Source organism: Meriones unguiculatus, chromosome 2 (assembly GCF_030254825.1).
Source record: "Meriones unguiculatus strain TT.TT164.6M chromosome 2, Bangor_MerUng_6.1, whole genome shotgun sequence".
NCBI classification, from domain to species: domain Eukaryota; kingdom Metazoa; phylum Chordata; class Mammalia; order Rodentia; family Muridae; genus Meriones; species Meriones unguiculatus.
The window spans coordinates 62,226,799-62,241,877 of record NC_083350.1 but is presented as its reverse complement, the minus strand read 5'-3'; the positions used below and the strand labels follow the sequence as shown (position 1 = coordinate 62,241,877).

The window sequence follows — 15,079 nt, the reverse complement described above, 5'->3', positions numbered from 1 at the left end:
TGAGGCTGTGGTAACTGGTTGCTTTGCTCATTTCTTAAATGGTGGTTGGACATACTGCAGCATGCCATTTGTTTCATGGTTTGGCATGCAGATTTTTTCGGGTTTGATCTTCTATGACATTCTTTTCTGCCATGTCACCATGATTCAGTTAAATAAATCCTCTCTTCAATGAAAAAGAATTTTACCTACATTTTTCTAAGATATCTCTCCAGGTGCAGGGTTAAAGTCTCAGGGTGCTAGGGAAAAAGGAAATATTGGTCATTCTGAAATCTGATAAAACCAAGAATGAAATATTTAAAAATTAATAAAGGTAAAACCATATGTTTTTATATTCATGGCATGCATTTAAATGCCTATAACTTATCTCCAATGCTGACATTAGTTCATAGTCTATGTAATTGTTCTTGGTTTTTTTTTTTCCAGAATAAAATTCATATTCTGTGGCCAGACTAATGCATTAACTTATTATAAACATTATTGTGTATGGTAGCAGCTAGAATAAAAACTTTTTATATTCATAATAGCTTAATAGCTGTCACAAACTCCTTGGGACCACACAGATCATTCCTGTCTCTTGGAACTTACACACACACACACACACACACACACACACACACACACACACCAAAAAATAAAAAAAAACAGATTATGTAAAACCATAGAAATACAACATAGATTGACAATAGAAACTATCAGCTTATTTATACCACTGTTCTTGCTCTGTTATTTCTGCTATTGTTTCAGATACTAAGTATTCTGCAAGCTCTTGAAATTAATGTTATTCTATAAGCTTAATGACCTGGCCTTTCACTAGGAGCCAGTCCTCTCCTATAAGCCATCTTGGGCTCCTTATTGTTAAAAGGTTAATAGCCAGAATAATGAAGCAGTTGGTTATTTATGCAGTTATGATTGGCAAAAGTTATTAGAATAGGAATCTGCCCAGAAGCAATGATTAGGTTATAAAAATGTTAAGGAATATTGAAACTAGTTACAATTTTTGACATTTAAGAAATATTATCCCTACTCTTAATCATGATCATCTTGTGTAAAAGTGTATGTACAGAATAATCCCATTGGACAGTAATTCTTATGCCAACAGCATACCTAAATAATCACTGAGAGGGAGATTACGAAATGATCTGCGGGAAGGAGAGTCTAGATGAAAATAGCCACATTAAAAAGCTGGGACCCAGGTGCCTGACCTGTGAAGTTGGACATTTTTGATCTAGTGCTTTCACCTGGAGCATTTGTCACATGCTAGGAGCTGTAAAAAGGGACACCCCAGGCTAGGATGCCATGTTCTCTACACCAGAAAGTAGATATATGTGCAAAAATGTGGCTCTCCCTTCTTCCTGAGGTTGTTGGCCACTGTCCTCTGGAGCAGAAGTGATGAACTGGAGGTTCAGTGGCCTGTGAGCAAGAATGTAAATAACCTGGGATCAGCTTCAAGGAGGGCAGATCAATTTTATTCTGGGTAAAAGAGGGTTATATAGAACTTGGGGATGGGGGTGGGAATATCCAAGGTGGACAAATGTCTTTGGCTGAAGGGCTAAGGTACTGAGATGCCTCATTTGCATGTGGAGACATTCCAGGAATGCCAGGTGCTTGCTAAAAGGGAGAAAGGGAATTGGATTTGTAATTTCCCTAAGGACTAATTAACATTCTATAGGTGGAAGGTGTGGGGTTCTGGATCCTCAGGCAGAGAGGAGGAAGCCTTGCCCTCAAAGGGAGTTCTCAGGGCTTTCTAGTAAAGGCAGACTGTGACATAGCAGCAGGGTTTCCTGATGCAAAAAAATCCTGATGATGGTATTAGTGAAATATTGGTGTGACTTTTGATATGCAAGACAAGACAAAAGTTCAAAGTATAATTCCTTATGCTCAATAGGAAGTCAGTGTATAAGATAGGCACTAATTATTAAGATACTGTTTACATAAAATCTGACCTTTTCAAGTGTACAGTTGAATGGCATTAAACATTTCCCAGTGTACCAACACTGCCATCACCTCACTCCAGAACCTATTTTTTACCTTTCCCCCCAAACCTGCACCTTTTTCTCCTGTTTTTTACATATATATAGTAGCCACCAGTCTGCTTTCTTGTCTGAATGGGCTTGCCTATTTTTGACTTCTCATATAAGTAAATGCATGTGATGTATAGTCTTTGTGTCAGTATTCTTTTTCATGACATAGTATTTTGAAGGTTTGTAGCATGTAGCAATACCACATTTAATTTATTGCTATATGTTAAATTGTATAGATACTGCTCTGTTGATAAGTTGGTGGACATAAAAGTTCTTGTTGCTTTTAAACCACTATGAGCAGGGCTGTTCTAAACAAAAACTCAAGCCATGTAAGAGATTTGTTTAGCTTTTTATTTTTTCATGGATAATTAGATTTACTGATTATATATTAAATTTTCCTTTAAAAATAGACTAAATTATCATCCAAAGTAGCACTGTATTTATCTGCCTGTTATGTACACGAACATTCCACTTGAGCATATCCATGTTAGACTTATTATCAAGGTTTAGTCTTTGATTAAGGCTATCCTGCTGGATATGAAGTAATTTTTCTTTGTGCTTTGGATTTACTTTTCCCTGATAGCAGTTGTGGTTACCATCTTTTACTTCTTGGTCACCTATGCATTTCTTTTGGGCAATTGCTTCAGAGCCTTTGCCAGTTTTTAAGATGAGGTGAATAGTTATTATTTATTGAGTTGCATGAGCTATTTATATATTCTGAATATTAATCCTTTTTCATATATATGATTTCAAAGTATTTCATTTTGAGGGTTTTCTTTGCGATTTGTTAATCCAAGGTCACAAAGATGCATTTGTATGATTTCCTCTGAGAGTTTTATAGTTTTAACTCTTAGATTTAAATCATTGGTTTGTTGTCTTTTTTTCTTTCCTTTCCTTTTAGAACAGCATCAGACTATGTTGCCCAGTCCAGCCTGGAACTTTTGATTCTCAACAGTTCAACCTCCTGAAAGCTGGGTGTGCCCTGCTTTGTTTTGCTTGTTTATGTAATGTGCTGGAAGTTCCTCTGCATGGCTCTATAAATAACTAAGAAAATGTCTCTTCATTGGGATGATCAGTATTTCTTTATTAAAATTATTGTTTCATGATTAGATAAATGCACGGTTTTTACCTGGTGACTCCGTGCTCACATACTCTGATCATTCTCTCTGTGTTTTGTTTATTGGCATCTGTATGTGAATCAGTTTTTTCCCCTTAATTTTCATTCTCACCTCTTCAGCTACAGTATAGAGAATGTCAAGAACTTCTAAGTCTCTACCAGAAGTACCTATCAGAGCAGCAAGAGAAGCTCACCATGTCACTCTCACAACTTGGTGCTGCTAGAGCACAGGAGCAGCAGGTAAGTGACCTCTTCTGACCCAGAAGGTTCATTTTCCTGTTATGCTTGAGAGACCAAAAGATAAGCAGCGATTGTTAACTATGTAGAGTAGGCGCGGTATAGCAAGAGCTACCTCGCTGCATTCTTTCCCGCCTTCCGGTTCCGGGTGGGTACGTGACTCGGCTCACAATCTGCCTTCCCGCCTTCCCTGTTCTGGGTACATGACTTAACTACGGCTTTGTTCAAACCACCCAATCAGACCCCTGTAACTATGCTTCTCGCTTCTGTAAAGGCGCCTCCTGCTCCCGAGCCCTATAAAAACCGTCACCCCAACCGAGAGGCGCGCAAGTCCTCCGATAGGCTTGGTCGCCCCGGGTATCCGTGTATCAAAATAAACCTCTTGCGGCTTGCATCCGAAGCCTGGTCTCGCTGTTCCTTGGGAAGCGGGGTCTCCCCGTCTAGATAGGCTCCTGGGAGTCTTTCAGCTGTCTTAAAATATACAAACATCTCATGGCTTCCTTTTGTGGCCTTCCTTTTTCCTTGCCTGGTTCTATGCTTCCAGTGATCATAACAGAAAATTGAAGTAAGAGGTGGTTATGGAGAGGCAATTGATGGGATAAGAAAACACACTAATTGGGTACTTAATAAAGAGCAACCAGCCCTATGTTATTAACAGCTATCTGTTGTCTTTTTGGAAAAGATTAATATCCCTTTTCTGATTCTAGTTCTTAGAATAAAAAAAAATATTTGTGACTTTTGTATAAGCTTGTATGTGTTAATTTAAATATGTGGTTATTTATAAGTAACTACACAGCAACAAATGAGTATTCAGGACCTTGACTTTTATGATGTAAAAGCAGGTATGAAAGCCACACTTTTAGCTTTCTAACATGTCTTTTCCATGTCCTTATAGTTTAAATTTTTAATGATAATAACCTTTATTTTAAAAGAAAAGACTGTGTCATGTAAAATCATTCATACTGAGCATGAATGTACAGATACTGTGTTAACAAAATGCTATTCCCCAAATAGTGTCAAAACTTCAAAGGTCAAACTTGAGGATTTCTTGCAAACTTTCTAAAGAACATTGCTGTGCAATCTGAAGACAACTGCTTTAGATGGGTTAAGAGTTTTGGCTAATGGAATCCTAGTTTTGAACCTAAAATTTGCATATATGGGAAAGTGAAAAAAAAATGGTAGTATTAATGCCACTGTAATGTGATTTAACTGACATTTAACCTAGACCATTTTTAGTCAAAAAATTTAAAGAAATATTCAAATTATTAATGGCTTGCTAATACTTTAGTTTGAAATATCTCTTGTTCTTTTTTCTGAAAGGTAGGTTGTACATTGGCCACAGAGGAATGCTTCAGCTTATGTTGATTATTTTTATACATGTCTTCACTAATCTGAAAAGAAATTGACGGCTTTGTAGATGCCTCTGTCCCAGAGTGCATGTGAAGATCAGTTTCAGGTTCATTCTCACAATTTTGCTTTTTCCCTTGCTATGACATAGTTGAGGGAGATGTCACAAAAGCAAAGGCAACTTAAGAAAGGACAGGGAGATGGGAGCCTTTCATTTAACAATATTAATGGAGTCTTACAACCTCAGGAGCATAGACATAGACATGATCACTAAAGGAAAAGGAGAAAGAAAACCAGTTACCATCAGGACAGAAATAAAAGAGCTAATACCTGATAGGGTGACTCTGAGAATACCTGAAGAGACTGAGCCTGAAACTGAGGACAAACAAAACTTTTTTAGTTGTTGTTGGTTTTGGTTTAAGCTAAGTATGAACAATCATAGTTAACACTGCCATACTTAACCTGATTTTTGAAAGGTTTTGAGAGACCAAAAGATTAAAAATCAGCTATTATTAATTAAGGCCTGAACTATGTGGATGGAGAAGTCCAGCCATGCCCTGAGGGGAAGAACCTGCCTTACTGCATTCTTTCCCCACCTACTAGATACAGTTGCTAGGAAACTGGCCCATCCCCCTAGGGAGGAAGACCAGGTCATTAATGGTTCAGGGACCTTCCTATAGCCAGTCATTTCAAAATGTAGCATTTTGATCAATAGATGCTTGCCAGGTAGGAATTGCCCCTGCCTTGGGCATGCTGGGAGGGACCAGAATCTTTAAATCACCCAACTAACATGAGCACTGGGCTCTCTGCTCTCATCGCTTCAGAGGTGGGAGGTGTGAGCCTGAGCTGCAGCTTGTAATTTGTAAAAAAAAAAGATCCTCATGTGATTTGCAACGGACTCAGCTCCTGGTGGTGGTCTTTTGGGGTATCATGATTCGGGCACAACAGCATAACTAAAAGATACACTAGAATGGAAATGTTGGCCAAGTATGTGGAGAAAATATGCTCTCAAAAGGAGATACTTGGTCTTGGGTTATAACTTGGAATGAGTAGAAGACTTGCCTAGCATGTGTGAGGAACTTACATCTTATCTCCATCTTCAAAATAAACAAAAAGCCAAAAAGAATATTGTAGCCTGACTTTTGACTACTTTACTGGGTTCTTTTATCTCTTTCCCTACACTACCCCTATTTCTTCCAACCCTCCAACACTAGGTAGGAGAGCAAAAAGGTTAGAGGGGAAAGGGATCATTGATATTATCAGACTACTCTCTGCTGATTAGGGGCATCAAGTCTTTTGAGATGAGTCTGATCTTCATTGTCAGGATATCTCCAACCAGTAACCAGCAGTCTGGCAAACAGCAACCAACAGCAGTCAGCAGCAGCAGCAGGGATTGCAGCTGACCTGCCTCTCAGGGCTCTGACGTCTATATACTTTCAGATTTCCAAACGTAAACTATCTGCAGCTTGCAAAACCATGCCCCTGCTTTAGCACAAGGCACATCCCAGTCAGGTGCTATAAACAGTCTGAAGTAGCCCCACACCCCACACCTGGGCTTAAGACACAAACATATTCCTGTAACATGTCTCATTACAAACTACCTCCTGTTTTTTTTTTCATTTTCGCTTAATCCAGAGAGCTTTTTGAAATATATATATATCATGCATATGTGTGCGTGACTGTGTGGGTATGTGCACATTCCTGTGATTGTAATATGCCCTGGAGCTGGAGTTAAAGGCCATTGAAAGCTAGATGAAGTAGATGTTATTTCAAACTTGAAAGATGTTATAAGGACCAGAGGTAAAAACACAACAAAGAATAATTTAGCAGCTTTAATATGTTGAGGCATTGGGTCTCACTTAACAATAAATACATAACTTTTGCTGAAAAGAAGAGGTCTAAACATACCAGTTATGGAAGTAAAACTAAAATAACCAAAACTAGCTCTAGAGAAGAGGGTATAAGTAAATAACACAAGAGATGGGATTAGATGTAAAGGATACAGCTGCTTTATTTTCTGTTTTATTTTTTATTCGGGGTTCAGTTATAAACTTTTCAAATAATGGAATGTACTTTAAAACAATGCTGTGGTTTATGCTAGAAGAAAGAAATGTATGGCAAACTGAGACTTTTGAAGTCATTGAAGAAGAAATGTATGACAAACTGGAAATCTAGGATACACATAAATATTTTATTAATCAATTTTGGAACCCTCTATAGGAAAAAAAAAGGAGGCTATGGCTGTGGCTCAGACAGTAGCCTGCTTAGCCAGCACACGCAAGACCCTGAGTTCAGTTCTTAGCACTGCAGAAACTGGGTATGGTTATGTCATCCAGCACTTAGAGAGGCTGATGCAAGAATACCAGAAATTCAAGAAATTAGAGTTTAGAGCTAACCTGTGCTAAATGAGACCATGCTACACCCCTAAGAAAAGATTTTTAAATATTGTACCCTGTAGTAGTTTAATGGAAGCAAATCTACTTAATATGAGTTATGCATTCTTTTCTTTTCTTGTTGTAACAAAAATCTGAAAAAAGGTTCTCAAAATAGAAAGGTTTTATTTTAACACAGTTTGAGAGTATAGCCCATCATGATGGCGAGAACATGAAGTGAATCTGGGTGCTCGCCTTACTTTCTTTTTACTTAGTCCAGAAAACCAAACCATAGAATGCCTTCCCCCATCTACAGAGTGAATGTTCCTACCTCAATCTGAGCTAGAAACTCCTTTACAGAAATGCGTAGAGGTTGTCTCCATGCTGATTCTAAATCCCAGAGAATTGAAAAATAACATTAACCATCTCCTGTTATAAAATTAAACTTAAAAAATTGTCATTCTTTGTTAGGTAGTAGTCTAGGACACTGCTGTTGGATTCTGGATGAAGAACAGAGGGGACCCCAAGACCAGAGGTTCTATTTTTCTTAGGAATAGCTAGAACCATCAGGGTAAGGCCCCTGCCCTAGGCAAGGCTCCTTGTCTGACAGGACGTGGAAATGAGTTTTCTACCATGTGTTACAAGTTAGCTCTTTTAAATGAGATTGCTGGTATCAGATAGGAGTTCCAGAAGCCTGTTATGTTACCAAAGTGTTAAGGCCCTTTGGCTAAGCCACTGTATTAACAGCAGGGGTGTGGGTAAAAGTCTGTGTTCGGTCAGCTTGCAGCTGAAACACAGGCCTGGTAAAGTTCAGGCCCAGTGAGCCAGAAGGCAGGTCCAAGGAGGTGCAGGCCTGGTTGGCTAGAAGGCAGGTCCAGACCCAGTGGGTGCTTCTCCAACAGTCAATATGGAACTCAAGGTGGTCGGGCAGCCTCTAGCCAGGCAGAACAGCTCTGAGAGTTCAGTGGCAAATTTCTAGGGAGGTGGGAACCTTTCCTTCTCTGGAATAAATGATGAGTCTCAGGTGGCCATGATCAAGAAGTGCAATGAGAGATATTCGTTTTGTGAACAAGGACTTATAAACCTTGAGCGGTGGGAGGGGTTCTGAGGCTGAATGTGTTTGATTTAATGGAGCTAGAGATGCCAGGGATAGTTACTTTACATGTAGTGGTACAGGATGTCATTTATTTGGAGTAGCACAGTCTTCTCAAAACAAGGAAGATACAGTACTTAGTTATCCTATGGATGGGGGAGAATCTCCAGGTACAGTTAAAGGCCATTGGTTGAAAGCCAAGACATCATATTAACATAGGGTGGGTATCTCCAGGAATCCCCAGGTACTTGCTGAGCAGGTTTCTTATCTGGAAAGGGTCAAGCCTGTTAATACTTTAAGGGCTATGTGATGCTTTTTAGAAGTTCTTGAGTTCCCCAGATCAGGGGAAGAGAGAAGCCCACTGAGAAAAGGAGTCCATCATCATAATTCAAGCTCAGAAGCTACCTGAAAATGCCAGACTTCAGCCTTACCATCAGAGTCCCACATTATATATACCTTCATTCATTTGACACATACTGATTAGTGGAGGAAGTCGGAGACTGCTACTTTAATGTACATGCCTAGGATGCTTTGAGGTAATCCAAAAGGAAAGCTTACAATGGACCATTGTGAGAATTTAATTTTATTTAAAGTTTCTTTGTTATTTGAGATATAATTTGTAAAAGTAAAAACAATTTTGACAGGGAACTTTACAACACACATAATGAGCAGCAGTAATTGCAGTGGATAGGTCTGAATGTGCAGTTTTTTAACATAATATTTGTATTAATTTAAGAATTTCTTACAATGTATTTTTTCTTTTTTAATATATTGATTTTATTTCCTTAGGATCTGTACCAAAAAGCTGTCAAATATTGAAATAGTTACAAGCATTGCTTTTTTTCAGACTATGTTTGCATGGGCTATTTAGAATCTTTTTGTGCATCAATATAGGTGTTGGGCTGGCTTTTCATTTTCTACTTCTCTCCTTTAACTCCTACTAGATCACCTCAGCTTCATTATGTAGTTTATTTTAAGAGCTTACTAATCCAGTTTGTGCTACCCTTATTCTTATGGGTATGGGACCACCCACTGGAACACAGTTGGCCTACTGGCAGCCAAACAAAGAGAACTGACTGCCCTTGGAAGTCATAGCTTCTCAGTTAGGAGTGGAGGCTCATGAACCCCTCCCCAGTCCATGGAGCCTCATGAAGCCCAAAAGACTCTACATCATACTCCCCAGATAATTGTTCACCATGTTCATTGCTGCTCTGATTACCATTCCTAGAAAATGGATACAACCTAAATGTCCTTCAGCAGACAAATGGATAATGAAAATGTGATATATATATATATATATATATATATATATATATATATACACACACACACACACACCGTGGAATACTATTTAGCTGTACAGAAAAATGATCATGAACTAAATGAATAGAATCAGAAAAGATCACATGCGTGAAGGAGCTATCCCAGACCAAGAAAGATAAATGTTTCGCGTTATCTCTCATAGGGCTCCCAGCTTCAATGTTTCATATGTGTGTACGTTCTCTGAAATCTGCAGGAACAGCAAAACTAAAAAGCGACCATTGCTGGTATAGGGGGATTAGGAACAATAAAGAGGGGAATATTATTTTACAGGTGATCTTATAGGGGACATATGAAACACAGGGGCTGTAAATAGGGTTATAAATAAAGAAGAAGGGTAAAAACAATAAGGATGTCTGAAAATGCCATAAAGAATCATCTTATCTACCTGAAAATATCTATAATAACACATAAATCAGCATATAAATATACCTATATAATTTAAATGATGTCTTTCCTTCTATGCCGATAGTGCTCCCTCAAGAGCCAGAGGTCCTCTAACAACAACCCCAATACCAGGCATGAAAAGTCCTCTTTTGAGTTGTTGGTCAGGATTGTCCAAGAGACTTTTAAATAAAGTCTCTTTTAAATACCTTTTAAATCAAAAGTTACCACCATATAAATTTTACAATCTCCCGAAAATTTCAAACAACTCTCCCCATTGTAGCGTGATCTCTCCCTTAATTTTTTGTTAGAACTGGTGTTTCCTTCTCTATTCAGCCTAATTCTGAGTTAGGATCCTGCTTTGTGAGAGGGCTGGATCAGTAAATACTTCAGATAAATGCACCTTTATGTTGATGAGGGAGAAAGCTCAGTCTATAAAGCGCTTGCCACCCAAGCGTGAAGACATGGACTTCAGGAGTCTGGTAGTATGTTCTTGTAATTCCAGTGCTGAGGAGGTAGTGGCAGGAGACACTGGGGTTGCCTGACTCGTCACCCAGTAGAAGGCCATCTCAAAATAAGGTGGACAACCCATGAGGAACAGTACTTGAGGTTGACCTCTGACTCAATTTTGTACTTAGACACAGAGACACTCTCCTCTCTCTCTCTCTCTTTCTCTCAGTACCTCTTTCTTTCTTAATTTCTTTCTTTCTTTCTTTCTTTCTTTCTTCCTTCCTTCCTTCCTTCCTTCCTTCCTTCCTTCCTTTCTTTCTTTCTTTTTTTTTTTAAGAGGGTATAAGAAAGTTCTCCTTTTGCTAGTGGTATTCAGTGAAATTGACTTTGCATTCCTCTGTATTCCCTGTAGAACCTCAGGTAAATAGCTCCTTAAGAGCAAAGGAGAACAACTTGTTGTGTTTAGGAGAAATTGGTCATAGTGACAGTTTATGCTGTTGTTCATTGATCAGTTTTTTTTGCCGTTTGCTATTAACAGCTTTCATTTTTAAGATCCCATTAGTTTGTCCTGTTACCTCTTCTTAGGAAATGGTGAAATAGCTTTTATTTGGTTAGACAACTTGGCCCAATGTTACATTTATATTAAGCACACTTTTCAAAACTTATGTCTGATTCTAAAACCTATTCTTTTTCACTTTTCACCTTCTTAGACTATTATTTTAATAATGGCAGCAATAACAGGTTGTGCTTACACAGCATTTATTCTGTACCAAATACTATCTTAAGCTCGTTATATATATTGACATGTTTAATTCTCACCTTAACTTTATAAAGTAGGCACCATTATTACCCTCTTCTGTGGAGGTCAAAGCGATTAAATAACTTACTTCTGGTCCATTACTTATAGCTGTAATGAGTGGGACCAGGATTCTAACACAACTACAGGGTTGTTACTGGAGCAGATGAGACTGTTTTGTCTTAGGTGCTTGCTGTGTTTTTTGAAAAGGCTTTAAACTTAACAAACAGTAAAGTTCTTTTTCTTTAAGGCTCTGAGATGGTATTGAAAAACTAAACATCTTGTGACATTAGGTTTTCTGTTTGTTACTAGTCAAGAACAATATAAAGGTATAGGGAACAAAGGGGAGAGGGCCACTTGATCTTCATATTTTTCTTCCTACATGAACACCTCCAGATGGAGAAAAAAAATAAATGGATACTTTTTCTCTAAAGTATCCTCATTTCATTTTGCTGTACTCTTTGTGTTGTGTTTAATGCTAGAAGGCAATGTTCATTTCATTTAGTCTTCATTGTATAATCAGGCAAAAGGTAGCAGGCATTATTGTTTTTTATAATTTTTATTTTTTTATATTAATCACAGGTTATTTACTTGGTATCCCAGCTGTATCCCCTTCCCTCATTCCCTCTCAATCCCACCCTCCCTCCCTCATCCTCTCCCTGCCCCTTCCATCTGACCCTAGCTTGTCAGGTATCTTCAGGACTAGCTGCAATGTCCTCCTCTGTGGCCTAGCCAAGCTGCTCCTCCCTTAGGGGGGGTGGGGAAGGGAAGTCAAAGAGCCAGCCATTGAGTTCATGTCAGAAATAGTCCCTGTTCCCCTTACTAGGGAACCTGCTTGGATACTGAGGTAGCAGGCATTATCTTGGCATGTTTTTGCATACTATTTCTTATGTGTGAGTTAAACATTTAGATATTTTGGATTTGTTGGAACTCTTGTGTCTCATTTGACATATGCATGATAAATTTTCCTTTTATTCTGTCTTGATACCAACCTGGAAGTTTAACTAAGCCACTCTGGAGTACCAAAATATTGCTCTGACTTTCTCATATTAAACTCCTTGCATTTTATTAGTTTACCTCTGCCTTTATTTATAGTAAAGTAAAGAATAGTAGAGGGACCTTTAGAAAACACATTGACATCCAGAATGGCCAATTGACAATCAGATTTCATTATTTAGATACTTGTTGTAAGCCATTCTTTTGTATTTTGTTATTTTGGTAATTTCAACACATGATTTAGAAAAAAAAAATACATCTACTGAGCTCCTTTTTCATAAAAGGTATTCAAAAGATATAAACTTTCTGAATTGTCTCCATTTTACCCATACTACCTATTTTAAACAGTTTGGTTTATAGTAAATTATATAAACATTATTTTGCTGCATTTCAAGATTCCTTTTTAATTTTAAAGTAATCTTTAAAGTTTTTCTTCATTCTGTGAATTTGTAACCTCAATTTTCAGTGGTATTCAGCTGGAAAGGTTTAAATTCAGTTGTCTTTACTCTTTACTCAAGCATATCAGGCCTACCACATGGAGAGTATTCACCAAATAGCTGTTTCTTGTGCTGTTTCTGATGACTCATGACAGAATTCAGGAGGTTAATGTCTAAGAAGCAGTGAGAGGCACTGAGCTAGTAATGATTGTTTATTTATTTGCAAAACATTCCTGAAAGTAGCTTTTACTTAAAGCTAGAAATTTAATATTATTCCTTTTTTTCACTGAACTTTTTTTCCAGTTGTGCAGATCACCTTCCATCTGTAATGCTGTAACATACTCAAGACAGGACATGTGTAGTCCAGAACAGTGATTGGTCTAGCAAACTGCTCTAAAAAGAAATGTCCTTCTGTCTTGACGGCTTTACAGTGGGGGCTCAAATTGTTTCTAAAATGGAAAATTGAGTGAAGATTTAATCCATACTATCCATAATTCATAGCTACTTGAGTCAGTCATTACTTCCCTCTGATACTGTTTGCAGTCATCAAAGATATATGCAGTGCATACTGAGAAGGTATGGGATGTGGATAAGGTTGGCATCTGTATTAGTCATGGTACGCTGACAACAGCTGAGATAACTCCTGTTCAAGGATATGTCGCCAGTAAAGTAACATTCAAAGACAAAGAAATTAGAGACTTTGGTCTCTATTGGCATAATAGTAAATGTTTAATATTTATGTCACTAGTGGCCAATTCCTAAGGAACAAGTCAGCTTCCACAAAATGGCATTTTGAAGTCTCTGTAAGACATGAATGAGGGTAAAATGTCTTTTGTAAAATCATAGGAACATTTTCAGGAATATATTTATGAATAAGAATTTAAAGAAAGAACAGCATACAAGTATCTTGAAATAAAGTGCTGAATCCTTTCCCTGGCAGACCATGCCTATTATCCTTTACCATGGCAGTCTTTCTGTGTGTAACCTACATTAACTACATACCCATCCTATTCTGGAGATAGAGAGGGCACTGAGTTATATATTAGTAACATGTAAGTATGAATTTTTAAAATTTTTATTGGGGTTTCTTGTAGGCTTTAATTTTTTAAACCTAATTTTTTGGGGCTCATAAAAACCTCACTTCAAATCCCCAACCCCAGGTAGGAGAGAAAGCAAGTTAGTAGGGACAGTAGACCTTTTTAGACTTAATTCCTTGGGGCAATTCCACTCTTTGTTGTCAGGACTTCAACAGTCCAGCAAACAGCAGCTACAACACTAGTCAGCAGCAGCCTTCTTGAAGCCTTCACCAAAGCTTTTCTCTCTGGGAGCATCTGGAAGCAAAGTGACCTGTCCCCTTCCCCTTCTCTCTCTCTCTCTCTCTCCCTATTTACACATTTAGAGAAACAATTTTCCCAGATGACAGATATAAGAAATCTGTAAGAACTTTGTATGTGGGGGACATTAGCTTCAAAGATATAGCTTCTTTGGAATCGATGGCAGATATCTAGAAGAATATAATGTGCACTCTTAGCTGTGAATTCAAAACAGTGCCTTCCAAATGGTGTGCACAACACTTCACATTTCTTTTAAGAATGGCTACATTTCTTATAAGAATGGCCTAATGTTTCCTTCTGATCTCACTAGCAAGAGCTAGTTTGTAAATAGTTCATGGAATTATGTGTTTACATGCAGAAATGAATTTAAGGAATTTCATTTCAAACTGAAGTTCCAAAGAGGTGAATTTTAGTTTATGAGCACAAGTCTTATGCTGAGTCCTGACTTACTCACCCTCATGAAATAATTTTAGAAGTATTTTTAAAATTTTTAAAGGCTATTTTATTTTAAAGATTACAAATAATGACATTTGAGCAAATTACCTTGGAAGCTGATGGCCAGACCTCCCTGACAAATTTTAATTGTTTTTATAGTTTTTCTCAAATAAAAATTCAGAATAGCTATTTAAGTAAACTACAGCAGCTCTTTCTTCATTGCAAATTTTAAACCCTAAACAAAGCATAAAGCTGGGCAGTGCACTGTTTAATTTTCAAATTGGATTTTTCATTATGTTTAATGATAACTTTTTATTTTTATCAAATTGCATCTCAGTCTCCTAGTAGAAACTAGAAGATTTATGGCAAATGATCTGGTTGCTATCTGGACAAATAAATGCAATAAATTAGTTTACCCTTTCACTAAAGTGTTGTTAATAGAACACATTGTTCTGTTCAATATTAGAATCTTTAAAATTAAGCAGAACATTAGTGGCACTGAATCTAGTTTCATTCAATACTTTCCTGTAATGAACCCTGTTCTATGAGAATCTTTTCTGTGAAGGAAAATGCCTCCCCACAGCTACTGAGCTCTTACTCTGGAAATGTACTTTATAGCTTCAAAAAAGAAAAAAAATTGGCCAGACAACTTGGTGTTTGTTTAATGCATATGGAAGTTTCTTGAAAGATTCCCCCAAGCAGTGAGAACATAAATGTTCCTTAGCTAATTTTTGCTTAAA

General features: G+C 37.6%; 1 protein-coding gene across 5 annotated transcripts in view; it reads left to right on the top strand.

Annotated features, from left to right (window-relative positions):
• The window catches only part of Kiaa1328 (KIAA1328 ortholog), a 213,855-nt gene that overhangs the window by 83,436 nt on the left and 115,340 nt on the right, over positions 1 to 15,079 (top strand). For 4 of the 5 annotated variants that reach the window (XR_009589873.1, XM_021649075.2, XM_060377584.1 and 1 more), the window contains one exon: positions 3,251 to 3,378. Coding sequence is in view for 4 of the 5 variants with exons in the window: in XM_021649075.2 (XP_021504750.1) it covers positions 3,251 to 3,378 (128 nt within the window). In the remaining variant the exon portion in view is untranslated. The remainder of the gene's footprint in view (positions 1 to 3,250; positions 3,379 to 15,079) is intronic. The other variant, XM_060377585.1, reaches the window with a different exon arrangement.